Source organism: Salarias fasciatus (genome assembly GCF_902148845.1).
Source record: "Salarias fasciatus chromosome 23 unlocalized genomic scaffold, fSalaFa1.1 super_scaffold_20, whole genome shotgun sequence".
Lineage (NCBI taxonomy): Eukaryota > Metazoa > Chordata > Actinopteri > Blenniiformes > Blenniidae > Salarias > Salarias fasciatus.
This window is the reverse complement of record NW_021941230.1, coordinates 6630239-6650859: the sequence shown is the minus strand read 5'-3', so window position 1 is coordinate 6650859 and position 20621 is coordinate 6630239. Positions and strand designations below refer to the sequence as shown.

At 42.8% G+C, this 20621-nt stretch overlaps 2 protein-coding genes across 2 annotated transcripts; one reads left to right on the top strand and one right to left on the bottom strand.

Annotated features, from left to right (window-relative positions):
* The first annotated feature begins 4247 nt into the window (after positions 1–4247).
* On the top strand, positions 4248–11701 carry LOC115384018 (receptor activity-modifying protein 1-like). The gene is made up of 3 exons (XM_030086275.1): positions 4248–4388; positions 7096–7234; positions 9818–11701. The coding sequence occupies exons 1-3, from the start codon at positions 4346–4348 to the stop codon at positions 10071–10073; spliced, it is 438 nt and encodes a 145-aa protein (XP_029942135.1). The 5' UTR covers positions 4248–4345; the 3' UTR covers positions 10074–11701.
* On the bottom strand, positions 10497–12831 carry LOC115384017 (putative methyltransferase DDB_G0268948). The gene is made up of 6 exons (XM_030086274.1): positions 12724–12831; positions 12476–12633; positions 11947–12160; positions 11395–11498; positions 11185–11322; positions 10497–10584 (listed from the first exon to the last, which is right to left on the bottom strand). Exons 1-6 carry the CDS (start codon positions 12829–12831, stop codon positions 10497–10499), a joined length of 810 nt encoding a protein of 269 aa, XP_029942134.1.
* Positions 12832–20621: the final 7790 nt, after the last annotated feature.

Sequence of the window (20621 nt, the reverse complement as noted above, 5' to 3'; positions counted from 1 at the left end):
TAGTGATAATAATAGATATAACAATGCAATATAATAATGATGATGATCAGAATCTTACAATCACAATATCAATACCGATCCAGTACAATATACATCCTTACACCAATTCTCTCAGTAATAATCTCAATCAGCCTGAACAGTTTATGAGTTTATTTCGTTCTGTTTATTTCTGTGTGTCCTCCATGTAAAACGTTGATAATAAACTGGAATAAAAGTTGAAAATTGATGGAATTCTGATCACTTCCATGGCGAAACCTATCATTCCTCAATGTGCTGAGGAAGCGAGCTCCACCCCGGCAAGATGGCCGCCACGCAGGCACGTCGGCTCCAATCCACAGCAGCGTGAACGAGGCGTCGACGTAATGACGTCTGTGTTCAGCAGGCCAAGCAGCTAACGCTAACGCTACACAAGGCCCAGCTGGAGGATTAGGGCAGTGTTTTTCAACCCCTGTGCCCTCATGTAAAGGATGAATGACGATGAATGATGCTTTCCGTGGGGATACGACGCCTTAAGACACAATAAATAAACATACTTTATGGAAAACGATTCCGCTAGCTTAATGCTAACGTACACGGAAAAAAGAACGGGCCTGCTAACAGTTAGCATAACAGTGATAGAACTTACTTGAAGAAATTTAACTGGACATTTGACTTAGCCAATACATAGAAAAAACTCAAATTATTTCAATAATGACTGGCATATATATTCCTCGATCATAAAAGCACGGACAATAATAAAAATATCCTCAGAAAACACACAGAATGTAGCTACGGAAGCCCGAGAGGCTCCAAACGCAAATGATAAATTCATCCAGAATTTACAGATTCTCATCATTGCTCGCAAGGCGGATAAATGTGTGTAAAAGTTAAAGTATATGTATGTGCAAGGAGAATATATGTGCGTCAGAGGCCCAGAATGAATTTTTTTTTGTTTTGTTTTGTTTTGTTTTTTTTTTTGTAAAAATAATGAGATAAAACAAATCCAGAAGCTGAGCCTCCAGAACTCACTGCACTCCCCTTCACTGCAAATCTTAGTCTAGGCAGATATTAAAACATCCCAGATACATATCGCTGCATGAAATTGATAAATGTTACCTGTTAATTCCTCTTTGTTTTGGATAATTAGTCCAGCCGGGCAGAAATCCATGTTTTGATAGGAAGGATTAGCTTGCTGCAGCAGCATGCTAGCTGGCGTTGGTGTGTGAATTCATTTAGTTTTAGAAACCAGCGGAATTAAGATCCCTCTGAGTGCTGAAGATATTTTGCTGTATAAAGCACAAAAATCGTGTTACTTACTTCTGTATTGAGAGGTGAGGGTGCATCAGCGTCTTTAATCAGCTGTTTCAATCATGTGCTAATAACACTTTTTTTGACTGACACAAGAATACAACAATGTCAACATTTCAAAATAAAATAATTCCGTTGCTTTTTTCACACACAAAATGTCAACACTAAAAATATAACAATGTAAAATTTTTTTTTTTTTTTTTTATCAATATCAGCAGTACAACAAAAAAGTACCATTATGTAATAGGTATTTATGAAAAATTAAGTCAATAGTGCAAAAAAGGTGAAAAATCCGATTGGCTATTTGCTCTTTTGTCAAAGAGCTTTTGCCCCGAGGTCCCCTTTTTGTCCGAGGATTTCAAATTGGAATAATCCAATAAGAATGTTTACATTTTAAATATGTTTTTAATTGTTCTTATGCTAGAAAAATCTTCAGTCATTCATTTATAAGCAAACCCATGCGTAAAATAGTAAACTAGTAAACTAGTGCATTCATAAACTTTTCTCCCAGTGAATACTGGGAGAAAAGTTTATGAATGCACTATTTTATGAGTCAAGATTAAATTAGGCCGAACTGAAATTAATTTCCCAGCCTTGCAGATGGATGAAGCAGCATCAAGAAGACATCACATTTAAGCCACAAATTATTCCTAACTGAAGAAAAAGTGTGTTTTGGATTAGCTGCTGTTGGTTTTTGTTCTCTCTCCCTGTCGTATTCATCATTTTTGCTCAGTAGTCCCTTAACAGAAGTTGCTAGTTTGAAATATATATATATATATGTATATATATAAACTTCCCCATGTGGAATGACTGGAAATGTGTTCGTCCAAAAACAAACAAGAAAAAAAAAAAAAGAGCAGCAGATTTCTTACAGCCTCACTGGGTGGTGGCACAGTGCAGACAAGAGCAGCTCTGAGAATACTAATGAGTGTCAAAAAAAATCCAGATAAAACATTCAATTACAGATTATACCCCGATACGAGCAGCGACATGGAAATACGAACTGTGTCTCTGTGCGGCGACAGAACAATGGCTCCCAGTGAAGACGGCATTCAGAGTAATCCATTACAAATCATAAATTCCCCAGTGCAAGACAGAGACGGAGAGAAAAAAAAAATCAGTTTTAATTAGAACCCAAAATGATCTAATGGCATGTTATCTCACAGTTTGAGATAATGAGAACGGCACTTAAATTATAGATCATAGAATGTGATAATCACGTGTTTAAAGATCTAATCTGGATGTTAGAGCAGGAGTCTGAAACCATGATGACTGGAAATGAGCTCCTTCATTCACCAAATAAAATTCATCCACAGTCACAAATCATGTTAATCATCTGAAATGAGGGAAAAATAAAAGGAAATGTTCACATACCTAAAAACTGGAATTAAATTAACAACAATTTATAGCAACATTTTATACATTTTATTGTTTGGAGCAAATTTGAGCAAATTTTCCACGTTTTTTTCATAGAATTGCCCTCATTTATTTCTCCTGCCTATTCCAGCTGTGCTAAAATTTGCCATTGGGATCCGCTTACATTTGAATTTTTAACCTTTTATAAGTGTTTTTAACCATTTTATCTGTTTTTGATATCTTCCATGACTGTGCATCTCTTAAAGGTTAGAGCAATTTTGGCTATGTTAGCAATTTTAAGATTTTTTTAAACCTTTTTCAAATTAATGTGCCAAATACACTTCTAATTGAACAGGTTTAGCTATATTCACAATTTGAAGATTAATATTGTTGCTTGTAAGCAGTGATACAAAGTTCAAATAATGTTTTAATGGAAAATAAAGTCTTTGAACAAACATATCATTACACTTAGTCTGAGGGTGCTGTGAGTTGAGTTGCTCCTCCAGAACAAATCTTCTGAACTGAACATTACTCTCCATGGGGACAGGCTTAGACTACAGAGCTGACTTCTTAGCTGGACCGTGAACAGATGGGCAGCCAGGACTGGGATGTAGACCGGAGTTGGAACACTGACTGCACTGGTTCTCAGACTGGAGGCAGGTTAAAAAAAAAAAACTGACAGGAGAAGTCAAACCTATCCACGAACAGCTGTCTTGTTAGGATTCAGCGTCGAAGTGGAGTCTCGAGTCCCCTTAAAAAATAGAGCTGCTTCTTATCGGGACAACGTATCTCCACCCCGACCCCACAGGTGAAACAAATCTGCAATCAGCAGCCAACTCCCTGCTTCACAGCCTGGCCCTGCCCACCTGACACCGAAACAGAAAGAACAAAATGCAAGGCTGCAGAGGAGCGGGACATGACAAATCGCTCGGCGACAGTTGCAATTTTAAACCTTTTTGAGCATTTTTGCTGTTTTTAGCCCCATGCGTTTCCAAATCGTGAAAGCAATTTCAGCTATAATTGCAATTTTAACATTTTTATTTTCTGCCATTTTAGCTGCTTTTTGCAATAGAATTTTCGAATAGCTGTTTTACCTGTTTTTAGCAATTGTAGCTGCTTTTTTGTTTGTTGCTTTTGTTTTTTTGCCATCTTGACCTCTTTTTAGCCAAATTACTACATCATTTCTGAAAAAAAACACATAGAGTAGAAACACCAAATAAAAATGAAAGCTAAATACTTTTAGAAATTTAGCCACTGAAGCTGGTTTTGAAAAGCTGCATATCCCTGAGTTACATGAAAGAAAGTATGGTTTCTTGCAAACATTCTATATTTTGGAGCGAGAATCATCATATTTACCTATTTCCCCCCCCGCCCTGCGTTGACATTTGTTGTGTGCGGCTGACAGTGAATTAGATCCTCAGTAATGACCGGCTCTACTTTTGGAGCCTGACTTTGTTGTGTCCCTCGCGTACGGCCTCATGCCGGAAGAGGCTCAGATGACAAGCCGGTTCTATGATTAGGGAAGGTCAGAGTGGGGAAGGGGGGGTAGGTTGGCTTTTTACGCACGGCCACTTGTGGGATTGTGGGTAACTTGATTAAAGCTGCGGGATCGCCGGTGAATCCGGAGGGTTTGGGTGAATAGCTGACAGGAGAATGAAGTGTTGCTGATCTGATCTCCGGCGACCCGGGGTTGGTTTTCGGCATGGCTCCGGAGCGAGCCTCGCTGCTGCTGTTGTTGATGGCAGGTGAGTGTGTGTGTGTGTGTGTGTGTGTGTGGGTGGTCATGTGCGTCACGAATTTCCACTCTGTATTCAGTTTTTGTTTTCATATTTGGAAACCATCAAATGTCACTCAGTGCAGTAAAATGCATTAATAGTGAACCAGTTGGTGGATTTCACTTAGTTTTATAGCATGAAGTCAACAGTGGCGTTAAACACAACAATCCCAACATTGCATGATGCTCGTTTAAATTCAGGCTGTGCTGATTTAGCAGTAAATTAAGTGTCCTGTCTTGAATTTTATAGCTGAATGATGGATTTTCAGTTATGAGGAGGAAGATGCTCTATAATTTAAGAGGTTATCTGAAGCTCTAATTAAGAAATTTATTGGGATTTTTTAGGATTTAAGTGGAAAAGTCACTTATCTACAGTAATTTTTGTCACATTTCTCTTTTCATTTCCACATATTTTAGATCTAAATGTGCATAATCTGGCTTTCTAAGTCCAAATAATTCAGATTCCATCCACCTCTTACACCAAACAATAGAAAACACTGAGTTTTTCTCTTAGTTCCTGCATGAAAAATTAACCAAAACACACAAATACATTTGGAAAATGGTTAAATTTGAGGATCTTTAATCTAATTTGGGTTGAAATGAGCAACATTTTCCCATAAGACACCTGTTGCAGGCTGGGTTCCACATGTTCGTCCCCCCCCCCCTCACTGGTGTGAAGGATCAACTCCATGCAACATCACTCTCTTTTGCAGCAGCTTTATTGAAGCGTAAAAGTCCGACTGGGGCACGAGCACGACTCACAGCGCAGCTGTCAGGGAGAAGAAGTGTGGAGAAACATATTAATGTAGGCACAGGACATTTAAATGTGTCAGCTTCCGCCTCGCCCCTGCCGCTATCATCTCACACTCACAAGGCTTTTCAAAATCCATAAATATCGAGTCCGAGAACTGCGGGCTGAATTTGTGATTCCTCCACTGATGGCTGCTTCCCCTCCCCTCTGAACACGAACGGACTGGAAAGCAGCGAGTCAGCAGAGCAGCAACCTGCGAGTTAGGAGAGCTCGGGGATCTGTCACGGTGCGCCTTGATTTTCCTTCCTGGAAAAAACCCCCCAAAAAAAACGGTTAAAAGCCGACTTTGAGTGTCAGATTTTCACAGCAGAAGCCACAAACAGGCAGAACAGCGATCCGACTCGCTGGGTGATAAACAAGCGAATGCATCGTGCATGTGGAAAGATTCTGTGAGCCTGGTTCTGCAGAAATTTACACTTAAGACTCTGGTTCTGCAGAAAGTCTCCACTCCTGAGCCTGGTTCTGCCGTTTTCTGTACAGCTGAGTCTGGTTCTCCTGCACCGAGTCTCCACTTCTGACTCTGGTTTTTGCAGTTTTTTTCTATTTTTGAGCCTGGTTCTGCAGTTTTGTCCACTTCTGAATGTGGTTCCTCAGGAAGTATCTGCAGAAAATCTCCACTTCTGAGCCTGGTTCTGCAGAAATTTCAACTTCTGACTCTGCTACTGCAGAAAGTCTCCACTTCTGACTCTGGTTATGCAGTTTTCTCCCCTTCTGCACCTGGTTCTGCTGTTTTGTCCAATTCTGAATCTGGTTCTGCAGGAAGTCCCCACTTGTGAGCCTGGTTCTGCAGAACTTTCTACTTCTGACTCTGGTTCTGCATAAAGTCCCTACTTCTGAGTCTGGTTCTGTAGAAAGTATCACTATCTGAGTCTGGTTCTATAGTTTCCTCCACCTCTGACTCTGGTTCTGCAGAAAGTCTCCACTTCTGACTCTGGTCCTGTAGTTTTGTCCATTTCTGAGCCTGGTTCTGTAGTTTTCTGTACATTTGAGTCTGGTTTTTCTGCACCAAGTCTCCACTTGTCTCTCTGGTTCTGCCATTTTCTGTACATCTGACTCTGGTTTTGCAGTTTTTTTCTACTTTTGAGCCTGGTTCTGCAGTTTTGTCCACTTCTAAAAGTGGTTCCTTAGGAGATATACACTTCCAACACTGGTTTTACAGAAACTCTCCACTTCTGAGCCTGGTTCTGCAGTTTTCTCTACTTTCAAGTCTGGTTCTGCAGTTTTTTTTTCTTCAACTCTGAGTTTAGTTCTACAGGAAGTGTCCGCCTCTTACTCTGGTTCTGCAGAAAGTCTCTGCTTCTGACTCTGTTTCTACAGTTTTCTCCACCTCTGAGCCTGGTTCTGCGTTTTTTTTTGCTTTTTTTTTTTCATACAACATCTCTCTCTTTCAAAGCCCCTTTTAAAGCCCAGACAGTGAAAAGTCAACATAACGGGCCTTATCAGGCCGGTCCAGACCAAGATCCACCGTGTTTCTCCTCACAACAACCTGCTCGTGTCCACACGGGCTCCTCTCCACCGGCTTAAGCCTCCCTCTCCTCTCCTCTCCTACTGCACCGCTCGGCGGTATTACATTCAGCCCGGGGTCCTGTGGGACGGCCGCGGTCTGCCTCCACGTTAAGAGCCTGTTTATACACATCTCTGAAGTAAACAAATGGGAATGGGGCTCTGACTGCAAATTAAAATCTTTTCTTCGTGAAACTAACAGCCTAATAGGGAAGAAACAGCCCGGCAGGAATAACTATTGCCAGGACATGACCTTGTTTGTTGCACCAATATATTCCTAAATGCTGAAGAAACGATAAACACTGACTATATGGTATATATGTGTTTTTTTTCCTCACTTCCATCTGTGTTTTCTTGCCTATAGCTCAAGTCTTTCCATCCGTGTCCGGCTGCAACAGAGGACTCTACGAGAGGATCATCAGCGATTTCTGCTTGGCTAAGTTCAGATTTGACATGGAGGGAGTGGATCCAGGACTGTGGTGCAGCTGGATGGACACACAGGAGTAAGTTCGGCCGCTGGGAGACGGAACATCCTTCATAATGTGGATGTCAGCTGAAATTACATGGAGACAGATGCAACATAATGTGGATCTTACTGGAGGAAGATGCTCTAAAAATTTGAGTCCGAGTGGGCGAAGATGCTCTATATTCTGAGTCCAAGTGGGGGAAGATGCTCTATATTCTGAGTCCAAGTGGGGGAAGATGCTCTGTATTCTGGATGTCAGCTGAAATTATATGTTAGTGGAGGCAGATGCTCAATAATGTGGATGTTAGAGGGAGGAAGACGCTCTATAATCTGGACGTCAGTGGAAGGAAGACACTCTATAATCTGGATGTTAGAGGGAGGAAGATGCTCTATAATCTGGATGTTAGAGGGAGGAAGATGCTCTATAATCTGGACGTCAGTGGAAGGAAGACGCTCTATAATCTGGATGTTAGAGGGAGGAAGATGCTCTATAATCTGGACGTCAGTGGAAGGAAGACGCTCTATAATCTGGATGTTAGAGGAAGAAAGATGCTCTATATTCTGGATGTTAACAGGAGGAGGATGCTCTATAATCTGGATGTTAGAGGGAGGAAGATGCTCTATAATCTGGACGTCAGTGGAAGGAAGATGCTCTATAATCTGGACGTCAGTGGAAGGAAGATGCTCTATAATCTGGATGTTAGAGGGAGGAAGATGCTCTATAATCTGGACGTCAGTGGAAGGAAGATGCTCTATAATCTGGATGTTAGAGGGAGAAAGATGCTCTATAATCTGGAATTTACTGAGAGGAAGACTCTCTATAATCTGGACGTCAGTGGAAGGAAGATGCTCTATAATCTGGATGTTAATGGGAGGAGGATGCTCTATAATCTGTATGTTATGTGCCATTTTTGTTGGCTGTCAGATGCAACCCAATTAACTTCCTTTTTTTTTTTTTAATTTCAAAATTACAGCCGTCTTCTCCCAAACACTCAGAGTTTGGAGGATTATGAGTCAGACATGAGAAGAACCCAGCGGAGGAGCGACTGTCAAAACAGCGTGATTTCCCCGCTGGCTCGCCGTCCTCTCTCGGTCCAGCTCATAATTGGCAGAGTAGCTTTTTTTTTTTTTTTTTTTTTTGCTGTTGTAGCTCATAATAAAACAGGGTTTTTCAAAACCCCGGGCACCGATGTTTGATGCCACCATTGAGTCTCGGAGGAGAGCTGGATATATAACAGATAAATAACTCGAGCAGGAAATTGGAAAAAAGAAAAAAAAAAAGGAAGACTTGTTTGTGGATGCAGGGGACTTTAGTGACAGTAAAAGTTGTGTCACTGCTCCGTTCTGTACACTCGACCGTGAACTCCAAACCTCTTTCTCTTTGACTTTGAGAAAAGTCACCAAACGCTCCTCTAGATTCTATTTATTCCCAATAACTGAGGCATAATTGTCGATCAATACCCAGAGACCATGAGCACTTCCAGACGAATAATCAAAAGGATGATTTTTCCGTCCAAACACGTTGTTAAAACTGTGGTTCACTTGGTCAATTTGGTGCCAAGTGGAATCGTTTCGGAAGGAAAACAAATAATCGCTTGGATTCGCAGGAAACAAGAGATGTTCTGAGAAACAACTGGATGGAAGACATGCTAACCTTTTTTATTTGCTGTGTCAGAGTGATGTATGGGGGTCAAACTTTTGTAATAGGTGTTCAACCTCTTTCGATTCCTCTTATAAGAGCTTCTGTGTGTGAGAACAAATCCACTAGACACCTGTAATTCTTACAATCTATCCAAAATAACAGGTTATATTTAAGTTTTTACTAACAGAAAGGGTTTGGATGATTTACCACTCTCACATTTCTCAAACTCATGAAAAAAAAAAAAAAGAAATCATTGCTCTGGGGTTTAAAAACACTTGAATCTTATCTCAGAATGGGAAATCCTTCATTTCCTCTCTGCACATTGTGGAAGCGCCTAATCCAGATCATTATGAGCACCACATTATCAGTTCCCAGTATTAATTCAAGCATTTGTAATTCAATGCACGCTCAAATGCTGACATGTAACCACAGCTACGTTCGTATCCAAAATGCCTTTCAAACATGGTAATACTTTGAGTTCAAGGTTCTAGGACAGATTGCGAATGGTACATGGAGCACTGTATTGAAATAAGTCATGGAAAAACTGATATGTGTCCAACTAAAGAGAGTGTGCCGTGTTGAAAATGTTGCTTTCCAGATGATCATGTAGTTTCATCATGACTCAAAACCCAACTGCCTGAAAGGAAATCTTACGAAGATCTTAGATGTTGAGAGCGACCCGACCTGCTCACTTGGCAGAATCTTTCCTACACCGTCGGTATGCGTCTCTATTTCCCCGCCTGCAGTTATATTTAGAGTCTGTTAAGCCCCAACGGGTAATTCCAGACCATTTGTTTGCCCCCCACACACACACACACACCCCACACCACTGGGAATCCTCTCATCTGTTCCCATTCACAAAGGGTGCCTCAAACACCTCTCAAGGATATGTCCCAAAAAATCTGTAAATCTCAACAAGGAGCTAGAAGTTTTGAAGTCTGATTTTGGCTTTACCTTATGCGTTGTCGCCCTCTGCAGGATCTACGGGGGACTTACAAACTGCACCTACCAAGTGGCCCTGAGGATGGACTGCTTCTGGCCCAACCACATCGTGGACCACTTCTTCATGCAGGTCCACCGGCTCTACTTCCACGACTGCGCCCTGACCGGCCGCCTGCTCCACGACCCGCCGGTGGCCGTCCTCGCCCCGTTCATCGCCGTGCCGGTGCTCATCACCCTGGTCATGACGGCGCTGGTGGTGTGGAGGAGCAAGCGAACGGAGGGAGTGCTATAGGGGTCGAGACCCGGAGGGACGGACTCAGATCATTAAAAGACACGCGTTCTGCTTTTTTTTTTTCCAGGGTCATAAAAGTCATTGAGATTCAAGGGATCTTGGAGGCCGTGCATGTTAATTACCATCTGTTCTCACGGCCCTAAACAATCTGCGAGCGCATAAATAACAGAAGAAAGGGAAGAAACAGCTGAACTGCATGAGTGATCGTCACAAGTGAAGAGAAAAAAATTGTGTTTGGTGTTTCATAGATATTTAATTCCTATTAAAGGCATCTGCAAGCATTCAAAATGCACAACATCTGCTGTAATTGTTTACATACGCTTTAAAAATAGATTAACTTCTCACAAATACTTGTGGACTTGATCAGAACTGGATTTAGGATGCATGACAGAATCACGGAAGATGCTCTATAGCAGAACAGAATCACGGTTTCCGTGCCAGCCAGTAGAAGTACTTCACAATCATTGTAACTTCCGCGTCCGGAGACGACGCCTTCATGGCGGACATCAACCTAAAAGAGGCGGGGAAGAAGAGACGGGAAGATTTAAGGAGATCTGAAATACGGTGATGACTAAATCAAACCCACTTGAGTTATTAGCTAGTTAAACGTGAGGCAGTCAATGAAGCGCAGCCTCAGGTGAGGAGCAGGTCCGACTTTCCCGAGAACTGTGCGTAAATCTTCCCAAACTGTGATCGTAATTAAATACAATGTCATACTTTCTTTTCTTTTTTTTTTTTTCCTTTCATGTAAAAGTTACGTCTCAGCACTTCTCAATATATATAGTGCTTGCTGGGCTCTTCTGTCCTGTCACTGCTAAAGGGGTGTGTGTGTGTGTGTGTGTGTGTGTGTGTGTGTGTGTGTGTGCGCGTGTGTGTGTGTTGGGGGGATTAATGGTGGCTGTATTATCAAAGCAGTAACAGTTAAGCTTAGTCAAGCAGTGTTTGGCTTTTCTGATTAATGCCCACGTCTGTGACAGGATTCAAAGATGAATTTCAGCAGTTTCTGATAATGATGAATGAATTTGGTCGCCGATTAAGGGGATCAGGTGAGACCTCGCCGAAGAGAGTTAATGGCTGGACTCGCGGAGGAAGCCGGAGGTTAATATCTCACTTGTCTCGGAAGTTGGAGGAGAGCCGCTCGGCCTCGGCAGAGTCCTTTTGTTTGAACTTCTGGTAGTTGGAGAAGGTCTCCACCATGCCGATGAAGCCGTTCAGCGTCACGGTCCTCTTAATGCGGAAACATTGGTTCCTGGAACGAGGTGAAGGGATAATCAGGACGGAGACGAGATGTGGAACGGCGACGTCCTGGACGGGAACTCACCACTCTTTGTCGGGGTAAGGACAGGAGTCGAACATGTCTGTGTAGATCTTCACGGAGTTCGTTCCGATGTGGGGGTTTCGGTATGGAAACAGAATGGCGTAGAACTAATGAGAGAAATGGAGATCTTGTCAACACTTGGGAAGAGAAAAAATTAGCTGAATTTCTACACATTGATTCTGACATTACTTCTTGAGTCTGACATGTTTCTGTATCACACAAAAACAGTTTATTTGCTGATCTTATTCTCAAGTTTTAAACTGTCACTTTCACTACTGCTTGACTGTGTTGGTCTTCTACTGCAAACGTTGATGTGTCAAAGACAATAAAGAAAATTCAAGATGTTTTGACTTGTGGGACTGAATCCTTACACTAAATTACAACAATTGACCTAATATTGCAGATGCTGACAGTAGAAATATCCTACTGTATACCAACGAAACAGTCTGTTTCTGACTTGAAACTTGAAAATGAAAACCACTATAAGCACAGATTTTACAGCAGCTGCCAACAGAAGAGAACTTGGGGACACCATATATCAGAAGTACTCGATACCTCTTTGCAGATGTCGTTGAGGGCGTCGGAGACGTCCCCGTACTCCAGCTCCATGTCCATGGTGTAGCTGAGTAGGGCCAGGCAGCCTCCCGGCCTCAGCACCCGGTAAGCTTCCTGCAGGAAGCGCTCGCGGTCGAACCAGTGGGCCGCCGTCATGGCCGTCACCAGGTCCACCTCCCCGGACTCGAAGGGCAGCTCCTCGGCTGGACACTGTCTGCTCCAAAGGAATTACAGCTGAGATGGTTTGACTTTTTTTTAATCCCCCCTGCTGTGAACTTGTAATTTAACTTCAAACCATAGAGATTAAAAGCTGAGGGAGCGATTGATAACACCATTACTCACAGCTCGGCGAAAAAAAATGGTCCAAAGTCAGTTTGAAAAGTAGTTTTGGAACACTGACAGACCGATGGAGCAATAAAGACTGGGACTAAAAACTTATCAAACCACAATGTGCTACTATCAGTTGTTCCATTATAGCACCCTTTGGTCGGGCTGATTTACAGCCTGACCATCTTCTCCTTTGTCTCACCTGTATGAAACATTGGGAGGGCTGCTATTGGTGGGCACCATCTCCAGCTGGGCAGGGCTGACGTCTGTTCCAATCACCTTGGTGAAGAACGGAGCTAGGAGGGCCGTCCCTTGACCTGAACCGCAGCCAACGTCTACTGCAAGGTGGAAACTCTTCGTCTAGAAAGAACTGGACACAGTCAGAATGCAAAGATAGATGTGGAAGTATGTTTCTGCAGGCTGATGGCCTCAACTAAATAAAGCACCTACCCTTTTTTCCATGAAGCCCATAACGACGCTGATCAGCTCCTGGGGCATCACTCGGTACTGCAGATAGGCCACTGCATGATCTTTCCCTTCGAAGAGCCTCACAGCCATGTTTTCCTGCCTTCCAGAGGTTTGAATAACTTGACAGTGCAGCACTGTATCTCTTTATAGAGCCCAAGTTACATATTAACTAAAAACCAACCTGCCAACCAATGGCTGAGGTATTGTGTCAAAGTGCTTCAAAGCAGAACAGCTCGACACACTCTGATGTAACTTTAAACCTACTTTTCTTCTTCCAGCTGTGTTCTGTGAGATTCATGTTCGGTAAACTCAAGAAAATGCTCTTATTCACAGTAGAAGTGAGAATGAGACGCATTCTCAGATCAAAACAAAATCAACAATGTGAGATTGCACAATGATTCGACTTAGCACAGGTACAATGCAGATTTTGGATTCAGTAGTCTGGAAAGGCATTGCCGATTTTGACTGGCATTTTTGCACTTGCATGCAACAGCCAGCAGATGGCAGTAAATTCACAGAGAAATGTTGTGATGGTTCAGAATGGGAGATAAATGTTGGTGCAAATTTGCAGCAACCTGCTGAAGGCCTTTTTTTTCCTCTAAAACATCAAATAACACAACACGATGATGCATGGCTTAAATTTACATTTTTAAGTGTTTTAAATGTACATTTATATATAATGTGAAGCCTGCAGGTGTGCAGTCTTGCAATTTCTGCACAATCAACACGCATTGATCCTTGTCGTTGGGATGGTCAATAACGCGTTGTCAGATATGGTTTGCAACAGGGTTTGTGTTAACAAACAGGGGGGAGGAGGGGGAGGGGGGGCACAACCCTTCACCCCACCGTCGTCCAATCAGTCAGCTCTGATCAAAGCTGTCAAGCAAACGCCAGTGTCCCACCTCCCCCGGACGTGTGTGTGTCAGCGTGCGAGTGTGTAGCCGCGGCCACGCCGTTGTCGTCCACACGTGGTCACCCAGACATGACCAATTTGTCACCAAGTCTTTACCAGCAAAAATCTTATTACAGCGCCCACACACACACACACACACACACACACACACACACACACACACACACACACACACACACACACACACACGCGCGCACAGGCCATTAAAAACACACAGTCAATGGACTCAGGCAGCCAGCTTTAATATCTGCATTTTGACTGCGAGGACGAGTGTTGCGGGGAATTCTTCAATCACTCAGGTAATCCGAGCCAAGACGGAGAAACTGCCATATTTTAAAGCCGGTAAAGCAGTTTGTGGGGTTGCGCGTTTGTACGTAACGACTCACAAGTGAGAGGAAAAAAGAGGAGTTATCTCACAGGCACTGTGCAAATCTTGAAAATGCATTGCAGCTTTAAATACCTGCACACTTCCTCTCTCTCTCTCTCTCTCTCTCTCTCTCTCTCTCTCTCTCTCTCTCTCTCTCTCTCTCTCTCTCTTCCATTAAGCAGTGTGGGAGCAGGAGCATGCCGTGGTAACAGGGATGGATGGATGGGTATTGAGTGTAAAAATCCCACTTCCCTGCAGAAATCTCAGTAGATGAAAAAAAAGAAAAAAAAGAAGAAGCAGATTGCAACTGTAGGATGAAACCCATGAATTTAAAAAGGAGTCTTGGTGCCACCTTGAAAGCCATGCAGGTAGAAAGAAAAAAAAAAAAAACAGGTTTCACAGACATCTCAGTCCAGATGCTTTTAAATAAAGAGGAAAAATCGACGAATCAAACCGAAACTGTAATCCTGGAGACATTTTGAAACCTTTTTGTTTTCTTCTTTTTGGGAGCTCCTGCTTTAAAAATGACATGTTTGTATTTCCTCACAAGGTGTCGAAGTCCTGCTTTCTTGTGTTGAATAGTTACCCTGGAAATATTCTTGTGCCTGATTTTTACACCATTTCAAAAATTTCTGATGTAAAATGTGTTTTTTATGCCAAAAATTACTAGTGTTATCATCTGCTTGTGTTTCTTCTATTATGGTTTATTAAAAAATCATGACAAATGAACGTATCACACTGAAAAAAGGCCAAATGAGCTCCAGACGTTACCTGCTGCTTGACTTGAAAAGCTGAAATCTTCCATTTATGTTTTGTTATATACAGTCCCTCCAACTGGAACAGCAGGATGTCTCCACCTCTGAGTCTGCTTTTTTTTTCATCTGTTTGTGAAATAATGAACACAACTGGAAAAAGTACAGACTTCTCTTTATCTATTCTTGATGAACCCCATCCTCCCAGCTGCACTGTTTTCCTTCATGGTATATCCTTTGTTCGGGAAGAGGCCACAAGTTCTCCTGTCATCTGCTTCAGAAACCGTGGTCTTGTTGAAGAATCCAGGTTTGTTTTAAGAAAGCATCCTCTGAAATCTAGCTGTTGTTCTGGGAGTTGACGTTAAGCTGTTCTTCAGCTTGAGAAGCACTCTTGATTTTATTGGTCCATGAAACATTGAAAGGTCAATCTTCAAACATTTTGTTGTCTGGTCCTGATGTTTTGTTGAACGGTAACGGGATTCCAGGCTTCATTATCTTGACCATGTCTCTGAGAACCCAACTACCTGGGATTTTCTCGGCCCTTCTTGTTCCAACTGGGTACTTCTGGGTTCTTTTTCTTACATCTGGGGGCCTTTGAGTCCGTTTGGGTACCTCTGGGATCTTACTGTGACACCTAGGTACTTCTGGGTGCTTCTAGGTACTTCTGAGGATCTAGAAGTAAAGTCCTTTTGGGTTCTTCTCAATGCTTCTGGGTATCTCTGGTTACTTCTGGGTTCTCCTGGGTTCCGCAGGTCAGTTACCCATCTTGAACATGCCAGCACGAGAGGTCAAAACATTTAACAGGTCTGTGATCACGCTTCAGTATCGTTGCAGTGTCAACATATTGTAAATTTAGTTTTCGTTTTTTATAAAATTCAGAGTCAGCCACATCTCCTTTTTGGCCCGCTTTGACTGAAAAAACAATTTTCCTGATTAATTATGCTCACCTTGACTCAGGGTGTTGATATCCTGGGGACACACAATCCCTCATTAGGAAAACACACACCTCTATGTTCACACCCAGTCAGGAACTGTGTTTATACATTGTGGAGTTAAAAAAAACATGCATAAAAATCATACAATGGTCAAGATTGAGATTTTATGACTATGATTGTGAATTTCTTACAGCAGATTCAATATTAATGGTTTTTTTTTTTTTACTGTAAATTTCGAAGATCACATCCATAGTAACATCCTGTAAAAATGGTTTCTGATCCCGGATCAGTCCCGTATTGGTTTTCCCATCAAAATGATCCGAAGTCTTCCCTTTTCCTCCTGCTGAGGCGCTGGGCCTCGTGCCAATCAGCATCTGCAATCTGTGCCGGGGATATGAAGATCTTAAATCTCCGGCCGTTAAAACTTCACTGGAGATTCTCCGTTTTCTTCACAGCCTGTTGTAAAGAACAAGTATCGAAAAGATCCGATTGACTCGGAGGCTGGTTTCTTCTTCTTCTTCTTCTTCTTTTTTTTTTTTATAGCCGAGATGCCCGCTCTGAGATGCACTCGGCGGGCTAATCTGGCTCTCTGAGGGGAGAGCTAGGTATTGGCTTTGATGATAGAAATGGATTAAACAGATTACATTAAAGGCCAGTCTAATTGAACCAATCTATCCTGATTCTGCTGCTGTAAGATAAACGATGAGAAGAGCCAGATAGTATATATAGGTCGCGTGCTTGTGTGTCTGGCTCCGGCTCCTTCTGCGGACATTTGGAAGGTTTGCCTGCAAAAGGGAGCGAGAGAATTTAAAGAAGGGTCCAAATCGAAAAAAAAAGAAAAAAAGTCTGCATTTCAATAGAAAACTCATCATTTTGGAAAAGTTGAATTTAATTTCATTGTGGGAATGTCTGTTGACCACAGTGTAGTTCATATGACGGCCATAAGTTGGCGCTGTGGGTTGTTTTTGCAATGAAATGACTAGATTTTTGAACTCACTGCAGTAATTTTTTTTTTTTTTCTTTTCAAACATCCCTGCAAGAGGATAATTTGAGGAATAAGCCATATTAATGGGTTGCAAGTCAAGCTTTAAGTCTTTCCAAGCTGGATTTCTTCGGTTATGTTTAATGTAAATTCTGAAATAATGTTTGGGGGAGGGGGGGGGGGTGCATAAAATGCAGCTAATGCACAAAACGAACGTGAGGTTTTAGTGTTGGAGGACGAGCTTTAGCTGCCAGAAAGCGCGGGATTAGAGCGATCTGAAAGGGAGAGGGGAACACATGGAGCCGTAGCGGCGTGGCAGACAATAACCCCGCTGAGTTGTGGCTTGTTGCTTCTCCTTCACTCCTTCCAGTCTCAAACAAATCAAATCCTGATAGCTTATGTAAGACCAGAAAGGAGTGGATTCTGCAGCGGAAAGGCAAACAACTTTTGAAAGATTGTCTGCATGCCCGAGCCTGTGTGTGTATGTGCGCGCGTGTGTGTGTGTGTGTGTTTTATTGACGGCGTCCACTTGAAGTTTGCATGATGGGGTGACCTTTTCCTTCCAACCTTGTTATCAACGTGAACTCGTTAAGCGGGGCTGTTTAATTAGCGGCCGAATGGCAATCGGGGGAGGAGCCGGAGACCTCGGCGGTCATAGACACGGATCAATGGCCTTCAGGGAGCCTTTGCATCCAGCAACAGGAGACCTTTACACAACTGGGCGTGTGCACGCCATATGCTGTTGCACTTTTTAATGCACATAGCGCCTCAGCGTTCGACTCAAGGTGTTTAAATTTGGCACTGTTTTGTGATAAAGCCGATAGTTCCTGGTGCATTGTGGTCTTTTGTGCATTCAGCATAGCCAGTTGGCACGACATTTTCAACAACTGGCAACGAAAAACTTCTGCCGTGCTTCAACAGTCTGTTGCGGCAACTATTTGAACATGGCTCCCCATGGTGGAACTTTTTAGTAACATTCTGACACCAAGTGGAAAAAAATGCAAGTTTTTGAAAATGCTCCAAGTCTGTCTCCATGGAAACAGGGAAAAACGCAACTTTTGAAAAACACTTTGAGTCCGTCGCCATTACAGTGGAGGAAAACGCAACTTTTTGAAAACATTCTAACTCCATCTTTTGGGAAAATGGTCGAAAACGAAACTTTTTGAAAATGCTCCAGGTCAGTCTCCGTGGAAACGGGGAAAAACGCAACTTGTAAAACAAACGCTTTGAGTCCGTCGTCATTAAAAAAGAGGAAAACAAAACTTTTTGAAAACATTCTGACTCCATCTAAATTGAAAATTTGCGAAAGCGCAACTTCTTGAAAATGCTCCAAGTCCGTCTCCATGGAAACAGGGAAAAACGCAACTTTTGAAAAACACTTTGAGTCCGTTGCCATTACAGTGGAGGAAAACGCAACTTTTTGAAAACATTCTGACTCCATCTTTTGGGAAAATGGTCGAAAACGAAACTTTTTGAAAATGCTCCAGGTCTGTCTCCGAGGAAACGGGAAAAAAACGCAACTTCTAAAACAAGCGCTTTGAGTCCGTCGTCATTTAAAAAGAGGAAAACAAAAGTTTTTGAAAACATTCTGACTCCATCTAAATTGAAAGTTAGCGAAAGCGCAACTTCTTGAAAATGCTCCAAGTCCGTCTCCATGGAAACAGGGAAAAACGCAACTTTTGAAAAACACTTTGAGTCCGTCGCCATTACAGTGGAGGAAAACGCAACTTTTTGAAAACATTCTGACTCCATCTTTTGGGAAAATGGTCGAAAACGAAACTTTTTGAAAATGCTCCAGGTCCGTCTCCGTGGAAACGGGGAAAAATGCAACTTCTAAAACAAACGCTTTGAGTCCGTCGTCATTAAAAAAGAGGAAAACAAAAGTTTTTGAAAACATTCTGACTCCATCTAAAGGGAAAATTAGTGAAAGCTCAACTTTTTGAAAATACGCCAGGTCCGTCTCCGTGGAAACGGGGAAAAATGCAACCTTTGAAGCATGCTTTGAGTCTGTTGCCATTAAAATAGAGGAAAACCAAACTTTTTGACAACGCTCTGACTCCATCCAAAGGGAAAATTAGTGAAAGCACAACTTTTTGTAAATGCTCCAAGTCCGTCTCCATGGAAACGGGCAAAAAACGCAATCTTTGAAAAATGCTGCTCCTGCATATTAGCACCACACGGCCGTGCTAATTATTTCTTCTGCACATGCTCAATAGATGAACAACGTAATGCAATGAAAATGCAAATATAACGCATTTGATGAAACGTTGTCGTGTGAACAGGGCCTCAGTGTTGCAGTTCATCTTGTGAATTCAGGCTGGGACTAAGATAGACGCGCCAACATCTGTCTGATCCGGAGCGTCCGTATACTTTTGGCTTGGTAATGTTCACTTTATTGCAAGATCTACTAATGTCATGCCTCCATAATATCCTCCCCACGTCCTCTCCCTCCGTAATAGCTGGAAAACACCACTGTGAGACTAATATCCCGTTTTTATTGAGAGCCGGGTGCGGGAGAGAACTGATAAAACAAGCCTTGGCAGACATGCACACATGCAAACACACATTCTCCGAAAAGTGTGTGCAAACACTCGGGCGGAGAAATGCGAGACGGCGGGAGCCGGCAGCAGCCGCCGCACCTGGTGAGATCCAAGTGGAAGTGAGAAGCATAAAAAAGAGCTGAACGCTCGGGTCTGTTGATCTATTTTTACCGCAGAGCAGGGGGCAGAGAGAAAGAGAGAGAGAGAGAGAGAGAGAGAGAGAGAGAGAGAGAGAGGGAGAGAGAGGCCTGCATAATGCATGGCCCTGTCGAGCAGCAGTGGCTTTCACACTGCTCTCTCTCATTGGGCTTCCAGGTGTCTGTTCTGTCTGTCAAACAGGCAGCATATAGGAGAGCCAGGTGCTCCGGTTGATCCGTCTCACTGCACAAGACCACCAGCCAATCCAGCTGTTCCTACCCCCCTCCCAACCCTCTCTCTCCAAACATAGTCTCACCTGTAGTTTCATTCAAAGCTTCCTTTGAAGTGGAAGAGCATCGGGGAAGCTGGAGGGAAACAAGTGCAGATCCACGTGCATTATGCAGAGCGTCGCCCCAGCTGGAACGGCTTCACGAAAATGGGTCTTTTTGTTCATTTATGACAAATCCAACAGTTTGTTTGTATTTATTTTAACTTGTGGAAACTCATGAATTGTCACAGTTTGTATCCAAAAGATATCATCAGGCTGGAATTTCACAAGTGAGAAACCAGAATATATCTGGGTTCTCCGAGCATCCCTAAAAGGGGTGGGGGTTGGGGTTGGGGTGGGGTTGGGGGGATCGGTTGCTGCTGGGCATCACAAGGAGGGAAGACTAATGAAAGCGTGATGAGGATGCTCCTCTGAATCCACCAGCATGATTAGGCTTTAATTACAGAGGGCCACCTCGACATATTCCCGATAATTGCGAATAGCTAAGCACTTGGCTGCCCATGGCATGGAACCAAAGAATGCGAGGCTCATAACCCTTTGTTGAGCAAGTCTCACTGCGACTTCAGATGATCTCTGGCGAAAACTCCAAACTTCTGTTGCGTTTTGGGTGTCCGTTTATACGCAGACACTGAAAACACAACTTTTTGTCAACGTCTCCCAAGGTAGAACTTCGTTGTGTGATTTCATTACAATAAAAACGAAATGAAACGAAAACACAAAAATGATGCATTTTCACATTGTGTCAATGGAGCCTTACCCATGCGAGAATCTGAATTGCTGATTCCGAGGCTAAAGCTTGACTTCATGCTCTCCTTTTTTCCTTTTTTTTGTTGTCATCACACGGGTTAGTGCAGACGATATAAGCATGGATTAAGAGTGAGGGTGGCTTGAAACTTGCAGTGTCTTCCCAGTAAGCTGGCATCTCCACACTACCAGATTTCACAATAACATCCCTATATGACTG

Bases quoted from the DNA above. Each gene is read 5' to 3' on its own strand.
- LOC115384018 (XM_030086275.1), top strand. From the start codon at position 4,346: ATGGCTCCGGAGCGAGCCTCGCTGCTGCTGTTGTTGATGGCAG. The intron at 4,389-7,095 runs GTGAGTGTGTGT...TCTTGCCTATAG, and splicing joins GCTGCTGTTGTTGATGGCAG to CTCAAGTCTTTCCATCCGTG. The intron at 7,235-9,817 runs GTAAGTTCGGCC...CGCCCTCTGCAG, and splicing joins AGCTGGATGGACACACAGGA to GATCTACGGGGGACTTACAA.
- LOC115384017 (XM_030086274.1), bottom strand. From the start codon at position 12,831: ATGGCTGTGAGGCTCTTCGAAGGGAAAGATCATGCAGTGGCCTATCTG. The intron at 12,161-12,475 runs GTGAGACAAAGG...CCTTTGGAGCAG, and splicing joins CCTCCCAATGTTTCATACAG to ACAGTGTCCAGCCGAGGAGC. The intron at 11,323-11,394 runs GTGAGTTCCCGT...ACCTCGTTCCAG, and splicing joins CCTTACCCCGACAAAGAGTG to GAACCAATGTTTCCGCATTA.